At 38.4% G+C, this 25,192-nt stretch overlaps 1 protein-coding gene across 1 annotated transcript in view; it reads right to left on the reverse strand.

Moving 5' to 3' along the window:
* Positions 1-5,546: 5,546 nt before the first annotated feature.
* Positions 5,547-25,192, reverse strand: part of XPNPEP3 (X-prolyl aminopeptidase 3) — a 47,177-nt gene continuing 27,531 nt past the window's right edge. The window contains exons 4-10 of the mRNA XM_039863369.1: positions 24,867-25,069; positions 20,572-20,634; positions 19,623-19,736; positions 18,087-18,172; positions 13,286-13,466; positions 12,094-12,214; positions 5,547-9,074 (exon numbers count right to left, since the gene is read on the reverse strand). Coding sequence (XP_039719303.1) covers positions 8,908-9,074; positions 12,094-12,214; positions 13,286-13,466; positions 18,087-18,172; positions 19,623-19,736; positions 20,572-20,634; positions 24,867-25,069 — 935 coding nt within the window. The 3' untranslated portion in view covers positions 5,547-8,907. The remainder of the gene's footprint in view (positions 9,075-12,093; positions 12,215-13,285; positions 13,467-18,086; positions 18,173-19,622; positions 19,737-20,571; positions 20,635-24,866; positions 25,070-25,192) is intronic.

The raw sequence follows: 25,192 nt of genomic DNA on the forward strand, positions 1-25,192 counted from the left end.
GTAAGCATTTTATTTCAGATGTTATGGGAAGATATTGAAGGAATAAATTAGGGGAGGGGACGATGTGACATATTTAAAAATTTTTTTAAGTTTTTAAGCTTTGCGAAGAAGGGATTATAGGGATGCAAAAGAGGAAGCAGCAACAACTTCCAAGTTCTCTGCTTTGTACAGAGCTACAGTAGGGAGATGGATGATCTTCGAGGTGGTTCCATTAAGCTCGAAAAACCTCATGTACTATCTCTCCTATGGAGATTTGCCTTGCTGTTGTGATTGGCCATGATACTCTGTATACTAGATTCTGTTGCATAAACCTAAGAAAACTTTGTGTAGGTTTCATACAGATTCTTATCTGTTTTCAAAATTTCAGTTTACAATGTAGTATGTTACCATTTTACTTTAGTTCTGTTCCTTCAGCCATCCATTCATTCAACAAATATTTCTAAAATATCTACAGAACCTTCTGTGTGTGTCAGCTACACCATGGTGGTCTAGATAAAAAGGCATCAGATATTTTAAGTATTTGTAAAAATCTCCTTTCATCATTTAACTTATGGTATAATAGCAGAGAGGCAAGCCAATTAATGATAATTCCAGTAGATTTCAGGAAAGGGAAGTACAGGGTACTTTGAAGTAGAAAGCAAGTCCAGGAGTGGGGGTAGGAAAAAGTCCTTTTAGAGTATATGGTTTGAGACTGAAGGATGAACTAGATGGAGAGTATGCACTGGTGTGCTGGTACATGTTTAAAAATCAGCTCTTTAAAAAAAAAAAAAAAAAGCCCCGATTTGTAGCTTTAGCAGCCAGATTTCAAAATTCCTGAAAGTTTAACAATTGCTTTTGTAAGCTGATGCAAGCTGGCTCTAGCACTTACACACACTGAAAGATGTGGAGAAGGTGGCATCCCAAGTAGAGCCAATAGTGTGTAGAAGGAGCTAGAAGCTGGAAAATGTATAGTGAGTGCACTATTAAACTTGGAATGGCTGGAGTGTAAGGAGAAAGAGTGATATAAATGAGTCTGCAATGATGTTCAAGAGTCAATTGTTAGCATCTCTTTTCCAGAGTTGGTCATTAAACATTTGCCACTGATAGGGCCCAGGTCATGCAAGACTGTGTAGTAGAGCTATGCAAAAGGTGTTGGTGTTTATCTTAATGATGGGAAGCCACGGAAGAGCTTTTACCAGAGCGTCTCATGGTCAGATATGCCCTTTTAAAAGCATTAGGCAGGACTTCCACTTCTGGTAAGATGGTGTAGACATACTTTTCTCTATTCTTCCCTCTAAGTACAACTGAAATCCCTGGACAGGATATATTCAAACTAAAAAGATAAATAAATAAATAGATAAATAAATAAATAAATCAGAAAGAAAGTCTGAGAGGTGGAGAGAAGAAGGCAGACTAGTTAGAGACCTCAGAACTTGAATGATGTGGTAACGAGTTCCTTGGATTTTCTTTTTACCTCATACATCACAGACTTGGAGCTGAAGAAGCCGGCAACCCCAAAATGCCAATGAAAACAGATACACACAAAAAAAGCTCCATCGAAAGACTGCTTTCTCTAGCAAATGCAAAACTTTTAGAAAATAACTGCCCTACTCCACCCAAACACAGAAAAAAATTAGCTGCACTCACCTATCCCGACAAAGCTGAGTGGGGAGCTTAGACTATGCGGCTCCCATGTCTGTAACCACGTGCTCTGATACCCAGGCCAGGGTGGTAGAGGCCGATTAGGGAGTTGAGACTTTTATCCCTTCTGGATGATGACAACCTTCCGTACTTCTCTTGTATAAGAGGGAATCCCAAGGGGGTCTGGACTTTTACTCCCACCCAGCAGTAATGAGGCCCCCCTTCCCCTCTTTGCTGGGGTGGTGTAAGAGAAGACCGAGTGGAGAGTCAGGACTTTTACCCAGCAAGCATGAGGCCACCCCTACCGCAGTGTCAGTAGAGACCATGTGGGAAGTTGGAACTCCCACCCTTAGGTGTTAATGGGGACTCAGTGAGGAACCTGGACTTCCACTTCCAACTTCCCTTGCTGGAGCACTGTCCAAGGAAAACAAAGTCAAAACGGGTTTAAATAAAATCTGGAGTCTCATAAAGGTGTCCAGTTTCACTTGAAAATCACTCAACAAGAACTGTGAGATTTCATAGTGAAAATAATATATGTCAACACCAAGATAACAGGTGTTAGAATTATCTGACAAAGACTTTAAAGCAGCAATGATATTTTTGTTCAATAAGCTATTACGCATAAGCTTGAAACAAATGAGAAAATAGAAAGCCTCAGCAAAGAAATAGAAGACATAAAGAAGACCCAAATGGAAATTTTAGAAAAATGCAATAACTAAAATAAATATCTCAATGGATGGGCTCAAAAGCAGAATGGAAGTGATGAGGGTTAGGGGCTGGGGAATCACCATACTGGAAGACAGAAAATGGAAATTACCCAAACTGAATAAGAGAGAATAGGTTGAAAAAAAACAAAAACCTTCAGAGCCTCAGGAACCTATGGACCTAACATCGATGTCATCAGAGTTCCAAAAAGAAAAGACAAAGAGGGCCAGACTGAAAAGGAAATTGATAAAATAGTGTTTGACTACTTCTCAAATTTGGCAAGAAACATAAATCTATAGATTCAAGAAACATAAATCTATAGCTTCAAGAAACTGTGTAAATCCTAAACAAGGTAAACCCAAAGAAATTCATGCCAAGACATTTTAAAATTAAACTTCTGAAAACTGAAAACAAAGGAAAAAATCTTGAAAGCAGGTATTGAAAATGACAACTTAGCTACTGAAAAAGAAAATTGAATATGACAGTGAATTTCTCATTAGAAACCATGGAGGCCAGAAAGAAGTGGCAATGTATTTTTTTCAGTGTAGAAAAACCCCCAAATCTATCAACCCAGAATTCTATATCCAGGGGAAATATCCTTCAGCACTGAAGGGGCAACCAGGATATTCTCAGATAAAGGAAAACTAAGAGAATTTGTCACTAGCAGATCTACCCCAAAAATGGCTAAAGGAAGTTCTTTAAACAAAAGAAACAATAAAACAAGGAATCTTGGAAAATCAGGAAGAAGAAAGAACATAGGAAACAAAAAATATGGGTAAAATACAATATGCTTTTCTTCTCTCGAGTTTCTTAAATCATGTTTGACAGTTGAATAAAAAATTATAGCACTGTTTTATCAGGTTCTAAATAAATGTGGGGGAATATTTAAGAAAATATTCTATACTTCACTCAAACTGGTGAAATGATGACATCAGTAGACTGTCATAAGATATATATATATAATACCTAGAACAGTCACTTTAAAACTTAAAAAGAGATACATTCAAAGACATTATAGATAAATCAAAATGGAATTTTAAAAAATATTCAAGAAACACACAGGCAGAAAAACAAAAAGAGAAATGAAAAACAAAGAGCAAATAAAAAATAACAGCTTTAATCCTTAACATATCAGTTATTACATTAAATGTGAATTGTCTAAATATACCAATTAAGAGATAAGTTGACAGAGTAGATTAAAAAACATGACCCAATATATGCTATGTACAAGAAACTCACTTCAAATATTATAATATAGGCAGAGAGTTAGTAAAAGGATGGAAAAGATATATCATAAAAACAATCAAAAGAAAGCAGGAGTGGCTATATTAATACCGGCCATCCACTTCTGCAGCCAGCAGTTGTGTGCACTGCTGCTCATCAGAGACAAGGAAGCCATGGAGTTACTGGAGCAGCTGGTGTTTCAGGTACCTAAAGTGATGCTGGCCCTGGGTGTCATGGGGGTAAAGATTGGGCCACAGCTCTTCACAGGTGCAGCTCCAGACAGTCCAGCTTTCTGCTCCACTGATGCGTCTGACCTTTGTAGTCAAAGCTATGGGCCGGGGGACGATTCTAAAACTATATGTACATTCTGCAAGTTATAGCTTCATTATTTTGAAACATTTGATTTAAATATTTCAATTTGATTGGACATCCACATTATAAGATTTCAACTTGACTGGACATCCACATTATAAGATATTTCACATTATATTTTGTCAATGAGAGGAAGTTATTACATTCTTTAAATTTTAATTGTAGATTATTGAGATTTAATTCATTTACCATAAAGTACTCTTTAAAAGTATACAATTCAATGGTTTTTAGTATATTCAGAGTTGTGAAGCTACCACCATCTAATTTGAGAACATTTCATCACCTAAAAAAGAAACTTTCTAACTATTAGCAGTCGCTCTCCATTTCCTCTATCCTCAGCCCCTTGCACCACTAAGCTACTTTCTGTTTCCATAGATTTGTCTATTGTGGACATGTGATATAAATGGAATCATAGCATATGTGCCTTTTGAGTCTGGCATCTTTAACTTAGCAGACTGTTTACAAGGTTCATTCATATTGTGGCATGTATCAGTACTTTGTTCCTTCCTAAGGCTGAATAATATTTCATTGTATAGATACCATATTTTGTTTATCCATTTGTCAGTTCGATCATAAATTTTTGAATGATCATAAAAAGTTTAAACTGTTGTGACACCTACTTGTGCAAATGAGTTTCTTGTAGATGGTTTTTATGAAGAACTGAAGACATTATCACTATAAAGTCTGAATCAGGAACTGTAGGCATTTCAGCCTGTTATCAAAAAAGTCACATTACCAAAAGTAAGCCAAGTCTTTTATTGACATTTTAAAAATTAACTTTTGGAAGTGTTATACAAATTTAAAAATTTCTATGAAATGTACAATTTAAAAAATCATAATTATATAAAAGATACGTAATGAATTTTTTTTCTCTAAGTCACATGTATGTATGCCGAAGCCCCTCCAAGTTATTCCATTGTGCCATGCAAAAAATTTTTTTATGTGTTTCAGGATGTGAAAAATGTTGGAAAGTATGCATTAGCGCCTCAGATTTTAAAGAGGATTCCTCATAGGGAGAGAGAGATGGCTGCTCTTAAGATTCTTTATGTGGCTCACTGAGAAATTTCACATATTTATAATTTTGCAAATCGATCCTACTTCCCCACAAAATTCATCCTTCATGTCTTAAGTGCTACAGTTCCTGTCTGAAGACCTATGGGTCAGTTTTATGGAGAGTAAACCACTTTTTTCCCCTAGTTTCTTGAGGTATAATGGACAAAATTTTAAGATATTTAAGTGTACAACATGGTGATGATTTGATATAAGTATACATTGTGAAAGGATGACCCCCATCTAGTTAATTAGCACATCCATCAACTCACATATTTATCTTTTTTTTTTTATTTTGGTGAGAACCTTTAAGTTCTACTCTCTTATTAACAAATTTCAATTATACAGTGTTATCGACTATAGTCACCATGTTATACATTAGATCCTTGAGTCAATCTTTGAATAGGCTGGATCTAATCCACTGATTTTTCTCTATGACTAACAAGATCATCTCAGTTTGCTATTATGATTTTGTGACAGCAGTTAATGAATACTATGTAAAATATTTTATAAATCAAAATGTTCTCAAATTTAAAGCTGTAAACTCTAAATTTGAAAATAACACACATGCCATATACTTTTATATCATTTTATAGTTTATTTTTGAAATGACAGTAACAAATGCTTTTCCCTTGTTGGGGAATTACATATTTATTTTCAGTGGGCAAAGCCTTAAATGTAACAGCGTTTTGTCCAAATTGAATTTATAGAATTGTACAAAAGTCATACCAAGCATTAAGAAATGCTAACAAAGACTAGTTCTCTCAGAGCCTCATGAAGCACACCCCAAGAGGCCCTGATTTCATGGGGACCCCGATCTGAACAATACTGATGCTCACCCCAAGTTCCTCAGTGACACAAAGGCAGAGGTAAGAAGAGCAGTCGGGAGGACCCACATGCTTTGTGACTGTGGAATTCTGCTCCAGTGTTAGGGTTTCATGATGTATTCATCTTCTCATTGTATGAGGGGCATTAAACACTTCAGCCTGAAGTATATTAGCCTGGGCTTAAAACCAAACCCAAACAGCTTAAATTAAGAAAATTAGAATAAAAAAAATTAACCAAGCCATAATAACCTCTTCCAAGCAGGGTCCTTTATGCGGCCCTCGCTTAGTTTCTAATATACACACACAAATAAGTTACATTATCAGCTGTTATATGCAGGTTGAGGGATGGCAGTTAAGGTCTAACTCCTATTCTGTTTTATTGGTAGCAGTTGTCAGAAACACTGTTACAAAGGACTCTGAGGCCATAGCTGCACTGATGGGACAGTCGCTAGGCTTTACTTGTGATCTCTGACGTGGACACAGGAGAGGGAGAGGCAGCTCTCATGCGTCTCATTTGCAATCTTTCTATTATTAAGAAAGCTGAAGAAGGTACTGGTTATGAACATTTTGAAAAATATAAAAGTCCGATTGTTCTATTTTAATGAGTTACAATGTCTTAATCTGGAGATTTAACTTGTTTCATGGATCTTAATTTCAATTACAGTATAATTATCTATGATAGGAGTTTTCCCTTTCTGACCTTATAAAAATTAATGAGAAAATAATATTCTGAAAGAAGGCGTACACAAAGAAAATGAAGTCACTCTCAGAAGCACCTCCCTAACCTGGGTACTATGACTTGGGAAAAGGAGTTTTTATTCCAGCGTTTCCACTGCTGTTTCAGATAAAAACAGTTCGTGTTTCCTGAATAAGGGTGAAAAATAGCGATTCCTAAAATAAACACATAAAAGTATGTGGCAGAGGCTATGTAGATCAGCTACCTTCATTTAGATTGTATCATAAAGATGTGACCTCATCTATTCACTTCAAGGAGAAAAATTCTAGTGGAACATTCGAAAGATTTTTTGAAATCCAGGTTTTCATTACAGGTGAGCTTGGTATACATGTGAAGTATTTATTATACTTAGACATGGAGGGAAATGTGGAGCGTGTCTGTGGTTTGGCAAAAACTAGGTGAGATTCCTGCTCTCTGCACAACTGTCCACTCCCGAATCCTAGATACACCAGACGGACCCTAAGACACTGTTCTGAGAGGATCACCGTGTCATCTCTGGATAGTTCTGATAGTGTGATTGACAGGTTTAGCTGTGGTGGTTAATCTGGGACTCAAAGGACAACGATACCTGGGTCAGGAACTAAAAGTCACCAGAATTCCACGACGGCATTCTAACTACCACTTGCAACAGCTGCAGAACCTGACCGCAGTCTAACTGGAAGGAGTCGATTTCGTGTCTTGGTATGCTGCTATACGTAGAAGGCACCTAGGTGTTCAGCTAAAAAGTTGAAAGCTGCAGAAGATGATTTTCAGGAAGGAAAGGAAATTCCTTATTCCAGGACTGTAAATGAACAAAAGAAACCCAATTCAAGGGTTCGCAGAGGCCCTGAGAATGAGAAGCACGAGCTGAGAATTTAGTTTTAGCCCCCTCCTTTTAGAAAGCAGCACAGGACTAAGAAGGTGGAGGGAGGGCAGGCATTGGGATGACGACTCCAGCTGTGCATCCATCCATTCCCACAGCTGCAGGACTGTCAGGACACTTGTATTACTTTGGTTTCCAACATTATCTTTGTCTCCTGATGATGTCACTGCCTGTCTGTTTTGGGCCCTGCACCTTGGGTTTTCCTGATAAGATGGGCAAACCTTTAGCACTGTGGGGAGTGTTAATCCCCTAGCTTGTGCCTCACGAATACAAATATTTTCTTAAAAACCCACAAATGTATGGTAACAATCAGCATGTTTTGTACATCTTGGGCTCATACCCAGGTTTAAAGGAGGGGAAAACACTAATTCTTAAAGCTTCCCTTTTAGACAGAAACTCCCACAAATATTATCTGCAATAATCCAGTGCTGTTCACTTTGCAAAGTGAGTTCTTGTATAATTGCATCCAATGCTGTGTTGAGGGAAATATGCCCTTTTAATGCTACTGTCACACAAAGAAAAGGATCATAGGATATTTGATCTTGGTGGGTTCCATACTGTATTTCCTGTTAGCACTAGAGGAAATCATAGAATGATAACAGGAGTATCTTTCTGAAAACTGGGTGACATTCCTCTGACTTTAACGGGGTAAGTAGAGGACCTGTCCTTCTTGGCCAGGGCAGCAGCTCAAGGGCGCGCTATGAGGTCAGGCATTGAGCATCTCTAAAGGAAGCATGGATGTCTGGGAAAGGAATCATCTTCGGATTAAGAACAGAGGGATGGAGAACTGGATCTGTAGCAGACACCTATGCACTTCTCTTTCTCTTCCATTTCCTTTTTTATCAAGAATCAAAATACTTTCCAGGCCCTCGGCAACCACATAACAAGAGAGGCTCAAAACTGCTTTGTTAGCTAATGTTGCTGGAATCTGGACTGTGGCTGAACGGTGAGAACACGGGACACCAGTACCCACGAGGGCTTTGTGTGGTTCCAGAAGATAAGCAGGCTCTGGAATAGGTGGGCAGGAGTTATGGAAGGTATGTAGTGACCACACACAATCACTGTTGGGTGGCTTTTAGTGTAGGCAGAGACCTTGGTGATTTGCTCAAAATATAAGCATCACACAAACATCGTAACAATATTAGGTGGATCTTAACAAAAGCACAGAAAGGAAAAGACCTGGAAAAAAGGAATTTTCTATACATTTAAATATGTTAACTAGAATGCATGGACACATGTAACCCGATCTTTCTTTGTTTAAAAATTAAGCTTGCCTGGGTCATTAATTCTATAGAAGTAATGCCACTAAAGTTACAGTAACAGAAATTCTATTTTGCAGATTTCTAGTAACTTAAAACAAAAAAGACCACATACACAACTACATACATTCATACGACCGCTGAACTCCCAAATGGAGCACACATAAAACACAGACACTCAGAAAGCACATGTGCACGGATGCCAGCGTGCGCCCTTCTTGAACCTGAGATGCTTGTGGTGTGCAATGGGGGTCAAGAGGCCCTGCTGCATATCTGTTCGATGTCACTTATCTCTTTGGGACAATCCGCAGAAAGAATGAGAGGTGAGTCTTGAGTCACCACTACATCATCCTCAATTCGTACGCCAAGACCACGAAACTTCTCTGGGGCATCTCTGTCATCCTCTGGAATATAAATGCCTACGGAGTAGAAAAAAAGAATGTGCTATTCATAAATGGAAGTAACTGACTGATTTCAGGCAAGAAAGTTAACCTCTCTGTGTTACAAGTCGTCTGTAAAACTGGGATCTTAACAGTATCTACCTAGAGCTGTGGAGATTAAACGAGATAATACAAGCAAAAGTGTCTGGTACATAATCGTCAATAAATGTCGGCTATCATTACTAGAACTATTATTATAGTTACTTTATTTTATTTTATTATTTTTTAAATTATAGTTATTTTATATGCTAGATTACAGGCTCCATAAAACTACAATAATGTTGATCATGATTCTGTCACATTCTAGTGGCTCAAACGGGCTACTAAAGTTACTTATGAGTATGTTAGTATATGCTGGGAATCAGTAGATTATATAAATGCATCTGTCTCTGCCTAATAGTCTCCTAGAAAAAGGGAACTTTCCTAAAATAAAGATCTAAGGTATTTTAAAATGTATTTTAAAAATACTTATTTAGCAATGATTAGCCTGAACAACCAGAAGCTGCAGAAATATTCAAATGAGCCCTCTCACATAAGCCATAAATGTAACAGATGTATACAATATAAAGTAGGAGATTAAAGAGGAAGAGTTTAATGAACATCTGGAAAGTTCTAAGAGCCCAAGGAACCCTTTCTAATCATGAAGTCAGACAGAAGACAGTCTTTTCATTTTAAAGAAACTGCACCAGGTACCGATTATATTGGACTAGATGGTACAAGGGCCACAGACAGCATCACATGAAAGGTGGTATAAAAGACGTGTCCCAGCTACAATTACACAATTTAGAGATGAAAACACCTGAAATCTAAGAACGATAAAAACAGCATCAGTATTTAAAAGTTGACTCTTCTAATATCGATCTTCACACTCTGCTGTGGCCGCCACTTCTCTGCTGATCTGCCCAATGCTTGGCATCATGCCAGATGGTGAACCATTGGAACAAAACTCCAGAAAAAAGAACTAAACAAAATGGAGACAAGTAATTTATTAGATGCAGAGTTCAAAATAGTAGTTATAAGGATGCTCAATGATCTCAGTGAGAACTTCAACAAAAAGATAGGAAATATAAAAATGGAGATAGAGCAGATAGAAAAAGAACCAGTCGGAGATGAAGAATACAATAACTGAAATGAACAATACATTAGAAGGAATCAAACAGTAGATTAGATGAAGCAGGGGACTGAATCAGCGATTTAGAAAATAAGGTAGCAGAAAACATGCAATCAGAACAGCAAAAGGAAAAAAGAATCCAAAAAGTGAGGCTAGTTTAAGGGGCCTTTTGGACAACATAGAGTGTACCAACATTCGCATCATAGGGAGAAGAGAGAGAGCAAGGACTTGAAAACCCATTTAAAGAAATAATGACGGAAAACTTCTAACCTAGCAAAGAAAAAATAGACATGCAAGTCCAGGAAGGGCAGAGTGTCTCAAATAAGATGAACCCAAGGAGGCGCATGCCAAGACACATCATAATTAAAATGCCAAGCGTTAAAGACAAAGAGAGCATCTTAAAAGCAGCAAGAGAAAAGCAGTTGGTTATCTACAAAGATGCTCCCATTAGACTGTCAGCCGATTTCTCAACAGAAACTTTGCAGGCCAGAAGGGACTGGCATAAAATATTCAAAGTGATGAAAAGCAAGGATCTACAACCAAGATTACTCCACCCAGCAAAGCTATCATTTAGAATCGAAGTACAGAAAAAGAGCTTCCCAAACTAGAAAAAGCTAAAGAAGTTCATCAACACCAAACCAATATTATAAGAAATGTTAAAGAGCTTTAAGAAGAAGGAAAAAAATGTCAAAAATATGAATAATAAAATAGCAAAAACTACATACCTATCAATTACTATTTAAATGTAAATGGATTAAATGCTCCAATCAAAAGATATAGGGTGTGTGAATGGATAACAAGACCCTTATATACGCTGCCTACAAGAGACTCACTTCAGATTGAAAGACAGAGACTGAAAGTAAAGTGATAGAAAACAGTATTTCATGAAAAAGGAGACAAACAAACACAAAAAACTACGGTAGCAATACTTGTACCAGACAAAAGACTTTAATGAAAGGCTATAACAAGAGACAAAGAAGGACCCAGCAATTCCATTTTCTAGTATTTATCCGAAGAAACCCAAAAACTAACTCAAAAAAACATATGCATCCCTATGTTCATTGCAGCATTGTTTACAGTGGCCAAGATATGAAAGCAGCTTAAGTGACCACTGATGAACGAATGGATAAAGAAGTGGCACATATATAAATGGAATATTAAGCAGCCATAAAAAAGAGTTAAATCTTGCCATCTGCAACATGGATGGACCTAGAGGGTACTGCGCTAAGTGAAATGGGTCATACAGAGAAAGACAAATACCGTGTGATTTCACTTATATGAGAAATCTAAAAAAGACAAGATAGGCGAACAAAACAGAAATTCATAGATACAGAGAACATTTGGTGGTTGCCAGATGGGAGGGGGGTTGGAGGATGGGTGGAAAAGGGGAAGGGATCAAGATGTGCAAACTATCAGTTATAAAAATAGTCACGGGGATATAAGATATAGTACGGGGAATATAATCGATAATACTGTAACAACTATGTATGATGTCAGATGGGTACTACACTTATCAGAGTGATTGCTTCATAATTCACATAAATGTCTAATCACTATGTTGTATACTTGAAACTAATAATATTGTAAAATTATAATTAAAAAATAATTATTTAAAAAAATGATTTATTTCTCAATATCTACCTACAGAAAGTGGTCTCCATCTGTTTACTGGAGAAGTCAGATTAGACAGACTGTGTGATGTTAAATAAGAAAGCTCGAGAAAAATCTAAAATGAAATTCCCTTCTACATCGAAGAGACTCATTTTCCTGTCTTCTAATGGGATTATGTTGGTTCAGGTAAAAATAAATGATGTTTACTTTTCTATCTGACACTACTATTACGTGTCCCGAGGGGTCAGAGGCTACTATGCTAGCATCGCCCCTTACCTGGCTCCACTGTGATCACCATGCCAGGTTGCAGAGGGAGGGAACGGGGCATGTCTGGAGTGTCATGGACATCCATCCCAAGGTAATGGCCAACATGATGAGGGCAGTATTTTCGAGCAGCCTGGAAAAAATAATTGCCACAGTGTTTTAGAGCAATGACCCCTTACGGAGAAAGTTGCGCATGTATAAATCAGTGAGGTATGTGTTAATATCTATCTCCCCCCGGGTTCTGCCCCTTATGTTTAACCTGTCCTGGGCTAGTGCTTAAGAGACCTGGTAAACTGCCACCTCTGTATGCAATTCTGCCAATGGCATTCTAAGGCATTCTAACTACTCACATTTCCATTCCTACCATTTAATATACTACACACATGAGACCTTGGACAACCCCAGTAATGACTGTGGCAAATGAAAATCTCTTTTCTTGGGGGACGGAGGATGATTATGTTAGAATAGTTCTTTTCAATGTTCGCACATCCCTCTCAGGAAGTCTACCCTGGAGACTAAGTATCTCAAAGCAACTTGTGGAGTTGGCATGAAACATCAGATAACACAGTAATTATTAGGTATTTAGTGGCCTGGATATTTCTATCCATTAATTAAAGATTTGCTAGCCTGAGCAGGAGGAATTTATAGCTTCTTTACTATTGGCAAAAGAAACCCTGGCAGCCTAACCTTGGAGATGGAGATGCCTTAATGGTCTGTCTGGCTTGACCACCTGGCATTGTAATTTAAAGATGAGGCTTTACATTTTCACTGAACATCATTACATTTTGGATGCAGATGAATTCACTGAAGACAAGGCCCTCTGAGGATACTATTAAAGTCTTGACAATGTCACTGAAACAACAGACACTCTCCCCTTTGACCTCTACCTTTTCAAAATCACCACAGAAGAATTAAGAGTTAACCTATCCTTCTTTTTGTGTCCTTTTCCACCCTGTCTACACCAGACTTCATTTTATGTTTTCTGATGATTGAGGTAGTTACACAGTATGCAATGAACCAGAATGTGCTGCCATCTTGTGGGAGAAGTTAGTACTGACTCCCTTTGTTTTAATCCGCGATCTATGTCCCTCTTACCCATGAAGAATCACAAAGACCATTTCTAAATCTAATTAGCATTACATAGACTAAAACCGAGCAGCATGTCAGGTGTTCTGGAGAGCTGAAGTCAAAAAAAGTGAAATACCGCGAAGCCATTATTCTCCGTAATGTTCTTTACGATCCCCAACTCTTTGAGCTTCTGTCCTGTCAGGGTTATCATCATGCTGTAGATGTTTTCCAAGCTTGTTCCGGGGGAGCAGAGGGTCAGACAAGCTCTCTGGATCTCTAGAACAGCTTCATAGAGTTCTGCTTGAGGTGCTGTGAACCTGGGGACAGGAAAACCGAAGAACTCAAATTTGAGTTATCTGACATTGCAGGAAGTTTGTGACAAGAGAAAAATTCTGAGATGCCATAAATTAAATTACAGTGGCCAGAGAGTGAGAGGAAGGGACAGGAATAGTTAACCAGTTAATAGCTGTGGGCCAACTAACAAAAGACTGCTCATATCCGAATGTGTGGGAGCTCTGAATCAACCTCCAGGCATCCATTAGGACCACGGATGCCACAGCATCTTGCATATGCATGCATGGGACTGTTGCCTGTAACCAATCAATAGTAAATAATTCTTCCTTATGGACTGTGCCCCTATCACAGAATTGCCCCTGCTTCACCTTTTCCCGCCACCCTCCTCATCTGTAGCCAGTGTAAATTCTTTCAAAACAACTTACATCTTTCTTCCCCAAAACCCAATGTGTAAAAGTGCCCATCAACTCTAGGATGGCAGATACGTTGCCTTCTCCATTTAGCTCTGTTGCTGGTGGTTCAGACTTCATGCCCCAGGACCTGGTCCTTTTCTGTCTAGCAGTATGGGCCATATAAACTTTCTTTAAAAAAACAAAACAAAACAAAAAAGGTTTCAGCTGTGGAACTATTTTTTGATATTTGCTTCTAAGTTTGATTAGAAAAAGGGCAAGGCGATGATGTTGGGGCACTGTAGACATTTAATCAGTACCCACATATTGTTACTTTAATCATACTCTGAATGCTCAACAGGAAGAACAACAACTCTTCAAGCTGGGGCAGAAACAATCTTTCCTTCAAATAGCAGGTATACACAAGGTGGGGCCAGAAGATGCGCCAGCCATGAATGCAGTCGCAGAGACAGACCAGGCTCACCCTTGATCCTTTCCATTTTTTTATTATTAAAAAAGAAAAAAGCTTAGGGATCCACTTCTCATAGGCAAAGATGTCGTGGGGTCAACTGGTCGATATTTTGGTTACTAGTAACGTACCACTTTCTAGGTGTCCAGAATGTGCTGCCATCTTGTGGGAGAAGCATACTGTGTAACTACCTCAAATTATTATAGAATAATAATTTCTTTAGCAATTATGGGAGAAAATGAGAAAAAATTAAGCTAGGGTTGTATATGATATGTACTTTCATGCATTGTTGATGGGAGTGTAAATTAGTATAGCCAATTAACTCAAAGGCCTTCAAAGATGCTCATAAAATTCGAGCTTGTAATTCTGCTCTAAGAATCCTTCCTAAGAAAATATTTGAAATTTAAAAAAAACCGAATTTAGAACAATGTTCACTGTGATGATTTTAAAAATTGTAATAGATACAATCTAAATGTCCCCTAAAACAGGAATAGTTAAATATAACAACATAATGGTTAATGAACACCTACATATCCATCTCCCACATTTAGCCATTATCAACATTGTTGTTTGTACCCATACTCCACCCCACTACAGTATTACCAAATATTTTAAAACAGATTTTTAAATGTAAATTTTACATACACTGAAATGCACAAATCTGAGTTGTATAATTCTGGCACAAAAGGATGTACCAATCCTGATGAAGCTAGGGACACTGAACCCCCAAATTCTGCTGAGTCTTCTCTGCCAGTAGAAGTAGCCCTTCCGTCCATCTAGAATGGAACCCCTAAGTTTTTCTATTAATCCTGTTTTGACTGAGAATCTGTAAGTATCTTCCTGTAGGCATTTGCCTAGCTGCTTCCAGACCTTTAAGTAGACTCTACTCCCCCAGGTCATGAAAAGTATTGTTATGAAATGTGTGGGAATGGAGATATATATATATATATATATATATATCTCCTATCCTATTGGTTCTATTTCTCTGGAGAATTCTGACTGATCCAGGTCCACTTCCCTATGATACAAATCACTGCCATCCCCTCAGAAAGTCCATGTCTATTCCTAATCAATACCCTCACCTCCAGAGGTAAATGCCATTCTGATTATTTTCACCTTACTTTTGCCTCTTTTAGAACATCATATAAATGGAATCAACATGTATAATATGTACTCTTTTGTGTTCAGCTTCCTTCATGAAACATAATGTCCACGGTGTTATTCTGATTAGTAGTTTGTTCCTTTCTATTGATGAGTGTTATTCCATGGTATGAATAGACCACAATTTGTCTATTCATTCTCCTGTTGATGGAGTTAGGCTGTTTCCAGTTTTTGGCCGTCATGAATTAAAGCTGTTGTGAACATTCTTGTACAAGTCTTTTTGTGGACCAGTGTTTTCATTTCTCTTAGCTCAAAACCTAGAAGTGAACTTGTTAGGTCAAAGAAACAGTGTTTATTTAACTTTATAAGACACTGCTATTTTTTCCCCAAAGTAACTGTAGCATTTTTCATTACCGAGGGCAATGCACGCAAGTTCCAGTTGCACTACATCACAGCCAACGCTTTCAGCCATTCTAGCAGATGTGTGGTGGTTGCATTTAATTTGTATTTCCTCAGTGACTAACCATGATGAATACATACAGTTGTTTGTAATATTATCTTATCATCCTTTTAATATCTTCAAGATTTATAGTGATATCACCTTTTATTCCTGATTATGATAATTTGTATTTTCCCTCTTTTTCTCTTTCTAGGGAGTTTATCAATTTGATTCATCTATTTAGGGAAATAACCATTTGGCTTTGTTAATTTTCTCTACTGTTTGTCTTTTTTCTATTTCATTGATATTTTGGTCTTATCTTCATTATGTCCTTCCTCATACTTACTCTGGGTTTAATTTGCTCATCTTTTTAATAGCTTTTTAAGGTGGAAGCTTACATTATTGATTTTAAACCTTTCTTCTTTCTAATAAAAGCATTCTAATTAAAGTTATGCATTCCTGCCTTGCTGTATCCCGCACATTTTGATATGCAGTATTTTCATTATCACTCAATTTGAAATGCTTTGTGGTTTCTTCCCTTTCCCTTGTGGTTGCTTCTTTGATCCACAAGTTATTTAGAATGCATTCACTAATTTCCGAACTTGTGGAGATTGAAAAATATATCTTATTGCTGAGACATTCTAATTTAATTCCATTGTACTCAGAGAACATACTCTGTAAGACCTTAGTCTTTTGAAACCGAGACTTGTTTCACGGCCCAGCAAATGGTCTATTTTAGCGAAGTTCCATGAGTATTTGAAAAGAATGTGTATTCTGTAGTTGGTGGGTGTGGTGCTCTACAAATGTCAATATAATCAATTTCTAGGCCTTCACTTACATGGCTTGAAAATGTCTCAGAGGTTTCTGAGGTTTTGTTCGTTTTTCTAAAATGTATTTCTGTTTTTCAGACTGAATAATTTCTATCTCTCTTCAACTTCACTGGCTTCTGCTGCCTCCAATCCATCTAGTGAATTTTCCATTTCGGTCATACTTTTCAGCTTTAGAATTTCTATTTTTTTGGCTAATTTTTATTGTAAACCAAAACACAGATATAGAAAGCCAAACAAACTTAATATATACCTTCAGAAATTATAAGGTAAACACCAGCCAGATTAAAAAACTGAACCTGGCCGCCTACCAAGGAAGCCCCTTCTGTGTATCTCAGAATAATTACAGTGCTCACAATACGTAATCATTATCTTAACTTTACAGTTACCATTACCTGGAGGATTCCCCATTTGTTCACTCATTGTGCTTATATCTTCCTTTAATTCCTTGAGCATACCTATTGTAGCTTCCTTAAAGTCCTTGTCTGCTAATTGGGATATCAGGGTACTTGAGCATTTGTTTTCAATGACTATGTTTTTCTTGATTATGGGTCACATTTTCCTTATTCTTCTCATGTCTACTGTTTTTTTTTTTAATTGAATATTGGAAATTACAAATGATACAATGTAGAGATTCTAGAATTCTGTAAAGTTCTTTTAAAGAGTGACTTCATTAACTTGGCTGGATTCAGGATGCAAACTCTGTTCTCAGTGGGAAGCAACTAAAATCTTTGCTCAGTCCTTTGAATTTCTAGTTGCTGGTATTTGGTGAGCTTCCTGGGGTTTCCTTCAACACATAATTTAGTGATCAGACAAGGATTTGGGAATACTTTATATGCAGATTTTGGGGCTCACCCTGTCTGCAGAAACTGCTCTTTCAGGATTTTCCCTCATTCTTCTGGCTGTGCTGCCAGCACCTAACTCTATCCTCTGATACTTTAAACCAATTAGGATGTGGTTTTCTGCTGCCCACGCTATGTGGCTTGGGGACGTATCCTCAGGCAAAAAGCCCTAACCACCCATCACAGTTCTTTCAAGGACAGACTTTTATGCAGTTTCTGCCAGTTTCTGAAAGCTCTCTGGTGCCTTTAAATACTTGTTTTTAATATTTTGCCCAGATTTTATAATTATTATATGTGGAGGGTTAATCCAGCCAAACTATTCTACTACAACCTAAATATTATTTTTGTAATCAGAAAATAAAAACTTCTAATTTATTTTTTTTAGTGCTTGTGTGTTAAGCAGGTGTTTCTAGGGGCCTGATCCTATGATATGATGAATAAAACAGTCTTAGAAAATAATCAGGAGGTTTGCAAAGGCAGTTAACCTGAGCTAGAGGGGAACTGTATATTTCTTTAGTCATTTATTACAAAAATATCCATGTTCCTAAGAAGCAGTGGGATTCGTATAAGCCTTACCTGCCATTGACAGGCCAGGTACGGGTGATGTCACTCACGTAGCAAGAAGACTCACAACCCCCATCCAGCAGCACCATTTCCCCATCCTGGAACAAAAGTTAGATCAAAGTAGGTGACCTCATGATTGTCAGTTGTTTCTTCTAATTTAAACGCTTTGTGCTTTTCATTACACAGACACACACACACACACACACACACACACATTTTTTTTAATACTAATTTAAAAGAGACTAATCTCTGGTTCCTTCTCACAAGAAACAGCATCTAAATTTTTCAAAAGAATTCACATTGGCTCAAGAAAGGTGCCACTGCATAGGGTTAAGTGCATAGGCTCTGGAACCAGACTGCTTGAGTTTGAATGACTAGGTGTAAACACAGCACATCAAAATGTTACCGTTATTATGTTAATTAACAAAATCCTGTGTAAGTTCGTATCCAGGGCCTTATTCAAATACAATTACCCTTAACCATTAACTTTGGAATATCATTTCCCCTTCTGTTCCTTCGTCAAAATACATGTGAGGGAAGCAAAAACCTCTGGGTATATCTCTATCTTACTACTTGTCATGTTTTGTTTTAGTTATCTATTTATACACTTGAAGACAGGGCATATCTTATTCATATCTAAATAAGCACAGAACTTGAACACAGAATAATGGTCAAATGATTCCATGTATAGTAATGGCAACTTTTAAGAATAGATGTGGGTTTTCGTTTCTGGCAAAATGATAGAATAAATTCTCTGTTAGAAAACAACTAGTATTATTTTATACTTATGAGTAAAAAATAACAATATTGTTTTGAGAATCATGTATATGTGATACAAGTTATTTTTTCAAAGGAATCAAGGGAACGACAAACAAAAAAATTTAGGATACCAGTTAGCTACCCGTGGGAGGGAGAAAGTAGGACGGGAGAGCACGAAGGTACACAAGTAGATACAAGGTACTGGTAACATTCTAGCTCTTGAACTGAGTGATGGTTCCCGGATAGTCATTAAAAAAATTATGCTGTCTAATTTACTTGTTTGCTATATTTACTCTTTTGAATTTACTGAATATTAAAATAGATAACAAATTAATAAAAGAATACAGAATTCTTTACTTGCATAGTCACTTGGGGAGAAAACCATAAAAGGTTAAGTACTTTCACAGCTAACATGGCATTCTTAAAATCTGTCTTCTCCCTTATGCTTGGCCCACTGTTGCTACAAGTCCTTAGGGAAGGAGTGTTAAAAAATGAAATGAGCAGAGGCTTTAGCGTAGAATACTTGGCTTTGCGCTACTGAGTTGACCACCGTTTTAAAGTTTATTTCCTTCCCCTATTAAACAGGCACATTAATAACTGCCCTTCTCACCGCACTAATGTGAGTATCCAATGAGATCGTGTCTGTAAGAGCATCTTATAAACCATAAAGTACTTTATAAATGACAGTTATTTTGTAAAAGCTGAAGGTTAGGGGACCATGAGGTGAGTAAATTCTCTAGCAGGGCACCTGGACCCAGAGGAAGCAGCACTGAAGGGCACTTTGTGTACCTTGATGAGTTGATTATTCTTCACATAGTGCAAAGTGTTTGACCGATTACCTCCAGCAACCACAGGTGGGTAGGCTAAGATGTCTGCTCCACGGGCCCGGCATTCAAATTCAAACTGAAAGACAGCAGCAAAGCATGACTGAAAGTATGACAGAAGAAAGGATTTTCTTAGGGCCCGCCCAGCCCAGGCTTTCTTCAACGGCCCATACCTCCAGTTAAGTACTTATCTTAAGTCATTATTGAAAAACTATCCATCGGCTCCCACCAAACATTTTTTGCTATAATTTCAGGTCACTTCTTTTATTCTCATCTTGATCCTATTATTCAACCCTATTATTAAACCTGTTCTCTCTTCTGAGTGCTTGAATTCCCTATGATTTTCAAATCGTTACATTCGGAAGAAGACACAGAATACCTATGATCAAGGCTGAGTAAAGAGATAGTCATGTAAAGTTACTGTTTGTTTAGTCTTATTTAGATAAACGCTAGAATATGGCTGCATTTTAAATAGCAGTTCTGAATGACTAATACCAATCTTTCAAATAGCTATCACTCTACATGCTCTGGAAAAGTGAAAAAGGCTAATAGGCGAATGGCAAACTCTACTGATTTTGCTATGTCCGAGGATGGAGCTGGAGACCGGCGAGCATCCGCTACCGCCTACAGCACTACTTCCGACTCTCTTCCTGTACATTTACTTAAACAGCGTTCATCTCATCTCACATTGTGTAAACCTTTCCTCCTTCATCAGTTCTGCTTTGCAATTTCTTCATTTAACTGTAGCTCTGCATATTTTAGACTCATCTAATAAATTACCAGTGACATTTAAGAACCAAATCCTCTCCACTGATACCCGAGTCACTTCCAGTGGAAGCCAACTGGATGCCATCTGCAAATCAATGAAATTACATTTGCCTCCAATGGAAACTTCCCAGGCATTTGCAGCTCACCTTAGCATAAAGAAAACTTTCCTCCACGGGCGCTTTACTGGCAAACATGGTTTCTATAAAAGCCTGCAAAGAGGAGGATGAAAAGAACAGTCTCGTTTTAACTATGTTGCTACTCAAACATTCCAAACATTGGAGCTCAAATGAAAGGCACCCTTTCCCCCAATTTTGTCGACCAAGTTGTGACTTTGTGGGCATGATAACATCGATTTCCAAAAGGAAAAACACTGCTTTCAGGAATGTCTGACTGATGACAGATTCAGCCTTCCCAGGTTGAACATACATTGTATCCTGGAATAAGCTACATGGAAACACATGCTTCCGCAGCTTTAGAACGTATGAAATTCTGGATCGAATGGTCCGGTCTACAGTAGAGTTTCCCAACCTCAGCAGCACTAACATTCTGGGCTGGAGTTTTTGTGTTGTTGCTGTGGGGACTGTCCTGTTCAGTGCAGGAGGCCAGGAGGGCTCCCCAGCTGTGATAATTGGAAACCGCCAAATGTTCCCTGCCCCTACCTAGTTGAGAAATACTGGCCTACAGTATAAGTGTTTTAATTAATTCTCTGTGATAGCCACACTGTATGTGTGTGTGTTTTCTATATTCATAAACATACACGAAAAGGGAAACTGTCAGCTATATAATTTCTGATGTCTGTGGGATAAATACAAATCAGTTGCACAGGGATCTACGTATACGGTACAACTAGCAAGGAATTTCTCTCGAGTCGTTATAGTCTAAAAATGAATGCAATGCGCAAAAAGATTTTTCATAACATTTCTCAGTGTACAAGGTAATGAAATCACCGTAACCCCAATAGAGGAAAAGCGAGTAGGCTGGCAGTGGGGACACTATGCGGCTTGCTCCTTTTTCTCATTCTGATCGCTCCCCTAATGATTCGTCCTTAGAGAGGCTGTTTCTGACCACCCTATCTAAATGAGCACTTCGCATCAAACTCTCTCCCCTTCCTCTGCTTCATTTTCCCTCACGGCATTTAATTCCAGCTGACTATTTATGTTTGTTTACTATCTCACCTCAACTTAGAATGTAGACTGAGGACAGGGACCCATGAACAGTCTGTTCTGCTCACCACTGTGTCCTTAGAGCCCAGAGCAATGGCCGGCATCATAATAGGTACTTAATTAACATTAGCTGAATGAATTAGCAATTAAAATTAGTTAATGGATACTTATTTTTATAAATACACAAATGTTGATAAGTAACTAGTTAGCACTGTATTTTTAGTGTGAAGTTAAAACAAAACAAAACTAAAAGTGTGGTACTTCTAGTGAGGCTCGTTCACTTTTTATTAATTTCCTTTCGAACCTTTACTGAATAGCACAGAGAATTTTTACAGTCACGGCCCCTTTACACAGCTGTGCAGACTAAACGGAGTCGAGAAGTTCCTCTGGCTCCCTCGGCAATCAAATGCCTGATTTTGCTTTATTTCTTTTTGTAATGCCTATGCCTCCTATGAGGCCACTTCTTCACAGACGATTCAAGTATATATGGCACATGGTTTAAGTGCTACCTCTCTCCAGTGTGTATGTGATGTCCTTCCTATAAAGATCAAAGACAGACTGTATGACTGCCACTTCTTCTTAGGGTCGTCTTGTCACAAGGTAGCCCATATTCCTAATTAACACTTGATCGTCTTATTTCACCAGGTGCTATTTAAATGTTTGTGTTTTGATTCTTTCCAAGGGTAAAGTGAGTGTTCTTTGCATTCCATGCTGTGCATCTCATAATCAGAACACATTATGGATGGATGCTACACAGCTGTGGAGAAAGGAGAACGCAGACACAAAACAAAAATGGTTTCATAAAGGTTTCCTGCGCGTGTGGCCACATGCAGATGACGGTGTGAGGGTAGGGAGACTGTGATGTTTGAGACCGTGCCATTTGGAGAGCAGGGAAAGGGCACTCCAGGCAAAGGTGTGACACGAAACCACGACCCATCTCAGAGTCCAGTAAGGCTACGGTGTCAAGCCCATGTGGAAGAATGAGAGGCGAGGCTGGAAGGGTAGGCAGGAGGGGCCGGGCCATGAGAGGTCTTGAGTGAGCATGTTGAAATTCAATCCCCAAAACAAGGAGCCACCAAAGAACTTTAAGTGGGAGAGGGACAATGAGATTTATAAAGATCACTGGCTAGAGTGAGTTAGACTCAGGCAATAATGGACACAAGGGGACAGCAACAGGATACTAGATGTTTTACCATACTAGGTGCAGGCCCAAATAACGCAGTTTGGTATTAACAGGTCTGTTTTCTACCACACTATTTTGCCTTCCTAGGAGTGTACTTGGGGACCAGGTAATTTGATTTCAGTGTTGGGGAGAAGCAATTATCTATTGTTATCAAAGATAACTTTCACATTTATATCTAAAGCATTTAGGTGGAGGTCGCTGTTATAACCATAAAAAAGAATACAGGAGGAGAATTAGGTTTGATAGAACTGGTAGGGCCTATGTTTAGATAATTATGGGAAATTCAGGTATATATGTCCAGGAGGCAGGACAGACGTATGTTCGGTTGTAGGAGAGATCTGACCTAGATGAGGTCTGACTCGCACCCCACTTTTATCCTGCCCACACATTCTACTATCTTGCACCCCACTTTTATCCTGCCCACACATTCTACTATCTCTCCTCTTTGTAAAGGTTACTAAACTCTAGTGGCAAGGTCCTTTACTTATTTTAAATCAAACTAGAGTGCAAAAAGTCCAACTGATCAGTATCACATGCACACAAATTGTATCTGGCTTGTCCCCCAAAAGAAGGAAAACTTTTGTTTGGGCTGAACGCAAATATAACATCATTCTTCTTAAGGAAAGTATTTTGCCTAAATATCCAAAAATCTTACAGAAACATTCTAGACCAGAATTGGCACTCTCGGAATATGATCACTGGTAGTTAGAAGTTGTTTATTAAGAAAAGTAAGGGCAAATTCTATTTCTCTGTCTGATGTCTCTATTGGGTTAGCAGATAAAAGGAAAAGCACAATTTAATACTTCTAAATTTTAGCACAACACTTAAAACAGTCTCTCAGGATAACAAGTGACAGAAGTGTGAATCAGAATACTCCTAGGTAGGTTTATAGCTGATTTTACACCTTATCCAAACATATCTGATCATTGGACTGATCCCAATTTCTCTGGAGCCCTAAACATTATCCCACAGATCTGGTCTTAGTTTTTCTCTTCCTCATTTCAAAAATCAATGATTTGAAGGAAGACAAAGACATATTACATTTGTTTTAAGTAGTTTTTGCTGGTCTGACCATGGCTAGGACAATGGATGCTGTACTTGAAGAAAGACACTGACAAACTCCTCAGAGCGCATCCTGAGGAGGATTACCAAATGAGGGAAAGTAATATGTAAGAGAGATAGTTAAGGAAAATGATGTTTAACTTGGGGAAGACTATAGGTAGAATACAGAAAAGTAGCCTTCAAATGCTTGTATGCTACTATGCTACGAAGTTAAGTCCTGTGGGCCTGGAGTTAGCTTGCGCTGTTTTAGTTTCTGCTTGGATCTACTCCTGGTCAAGGCCTGAAACATACTGATTAATAGTGTTGAGAGGAGTTTCAGAGCAGCTTGTATCAGCTTGTCAATACTGTCAGTGAGATGAATGGTTTGTACGTGGTCTCCATAAGAACTCCGAAGGGCTTTGTTGTTACATAGCGGAAATATGTCAATATGACCAAAATCAAAAACACCTAGCTGAGATGCCATTCGGAGCTCCCTGATTCCCAGGTGTTCCACGCATGCACCTGTGGTTCTTGGCCCACAAGAGAAAATGCATCCTGCCCAGCTCTTACTGAGGGGGGACAATAGGAGCCTGCAGCTGGCTTCTCTGAGGCTTGCTGTGATATAGACAGCCACTGGCTGGGAGAGGTATTCCTATGCTAATGGTGTTGCTATACTGTGCCTTTTTCCTGTAATAACTGTAGATTTGTAAGCATTGTCATTTGGGTCCCATGAGTCCTCTTTAACCATCAAACTCTGTTTACCTGCCACTATTATGGCAGTTATTGTAGGGAAAAGAAAGGAAATTGATTTATAATCCAAAGAGAAACAACTAAAGTCACGGGTAAAAGATACAAGAAGGTGGATTTACTTTGCCTCACAAGGCACTGAGCAAGTCTCTAGACGTGTTCACCAAGCAAACGTCCGTGGGAGCCAGATGCTCATCTGCCGTGAGATTACAGCAGTGGACACACGACCTCCAGCTGCCCACTGAACTCTAAGAGCTTAGAGTTTTTCATTCAAAAACAGTTTTTTTTTTTCCTGTAGGAACCATACCTGTGATGTCACTTTTCCAGCAATCTGCATTCGCTCAAGTTCAGCTGGAGATTTGACCAGCCGGAGGCGGTGGACCAGCCGCTGGACAGCCCGAATCTTGTTCTTGCTCCGGGCTTTGGCCTCAGTCAGGCGCTGCATGTAGTCAGCGTGGAGCTGCGTGTTGGCGGGCCGCATCCAGTCATACCAGAGGGTATGTGTCTCAGCTTGAAATCAGAAGCCGAAAAATGAATTTAAAATAAAACTAACAGCGACAACAACAAATACCAACTGTCATAATGACTTAAACGAGTCAAAACTATTAAACCTGTAGTGTGGAATGCTCAGGG

Source organism: Pteropus medius, unplaced genomic scaffold (genome assembly GCF_902729225.1).
Source record: "Pteropus medius unplaced genomic scaffold, Ma_sr-lr_union100, whole genome shotgun sequence".
NCBI lineage: Eukaryota > Metazoa > Chordata > Mammalia > Chiroptera > Pteropodidae > Pteropus > Pteropus medius.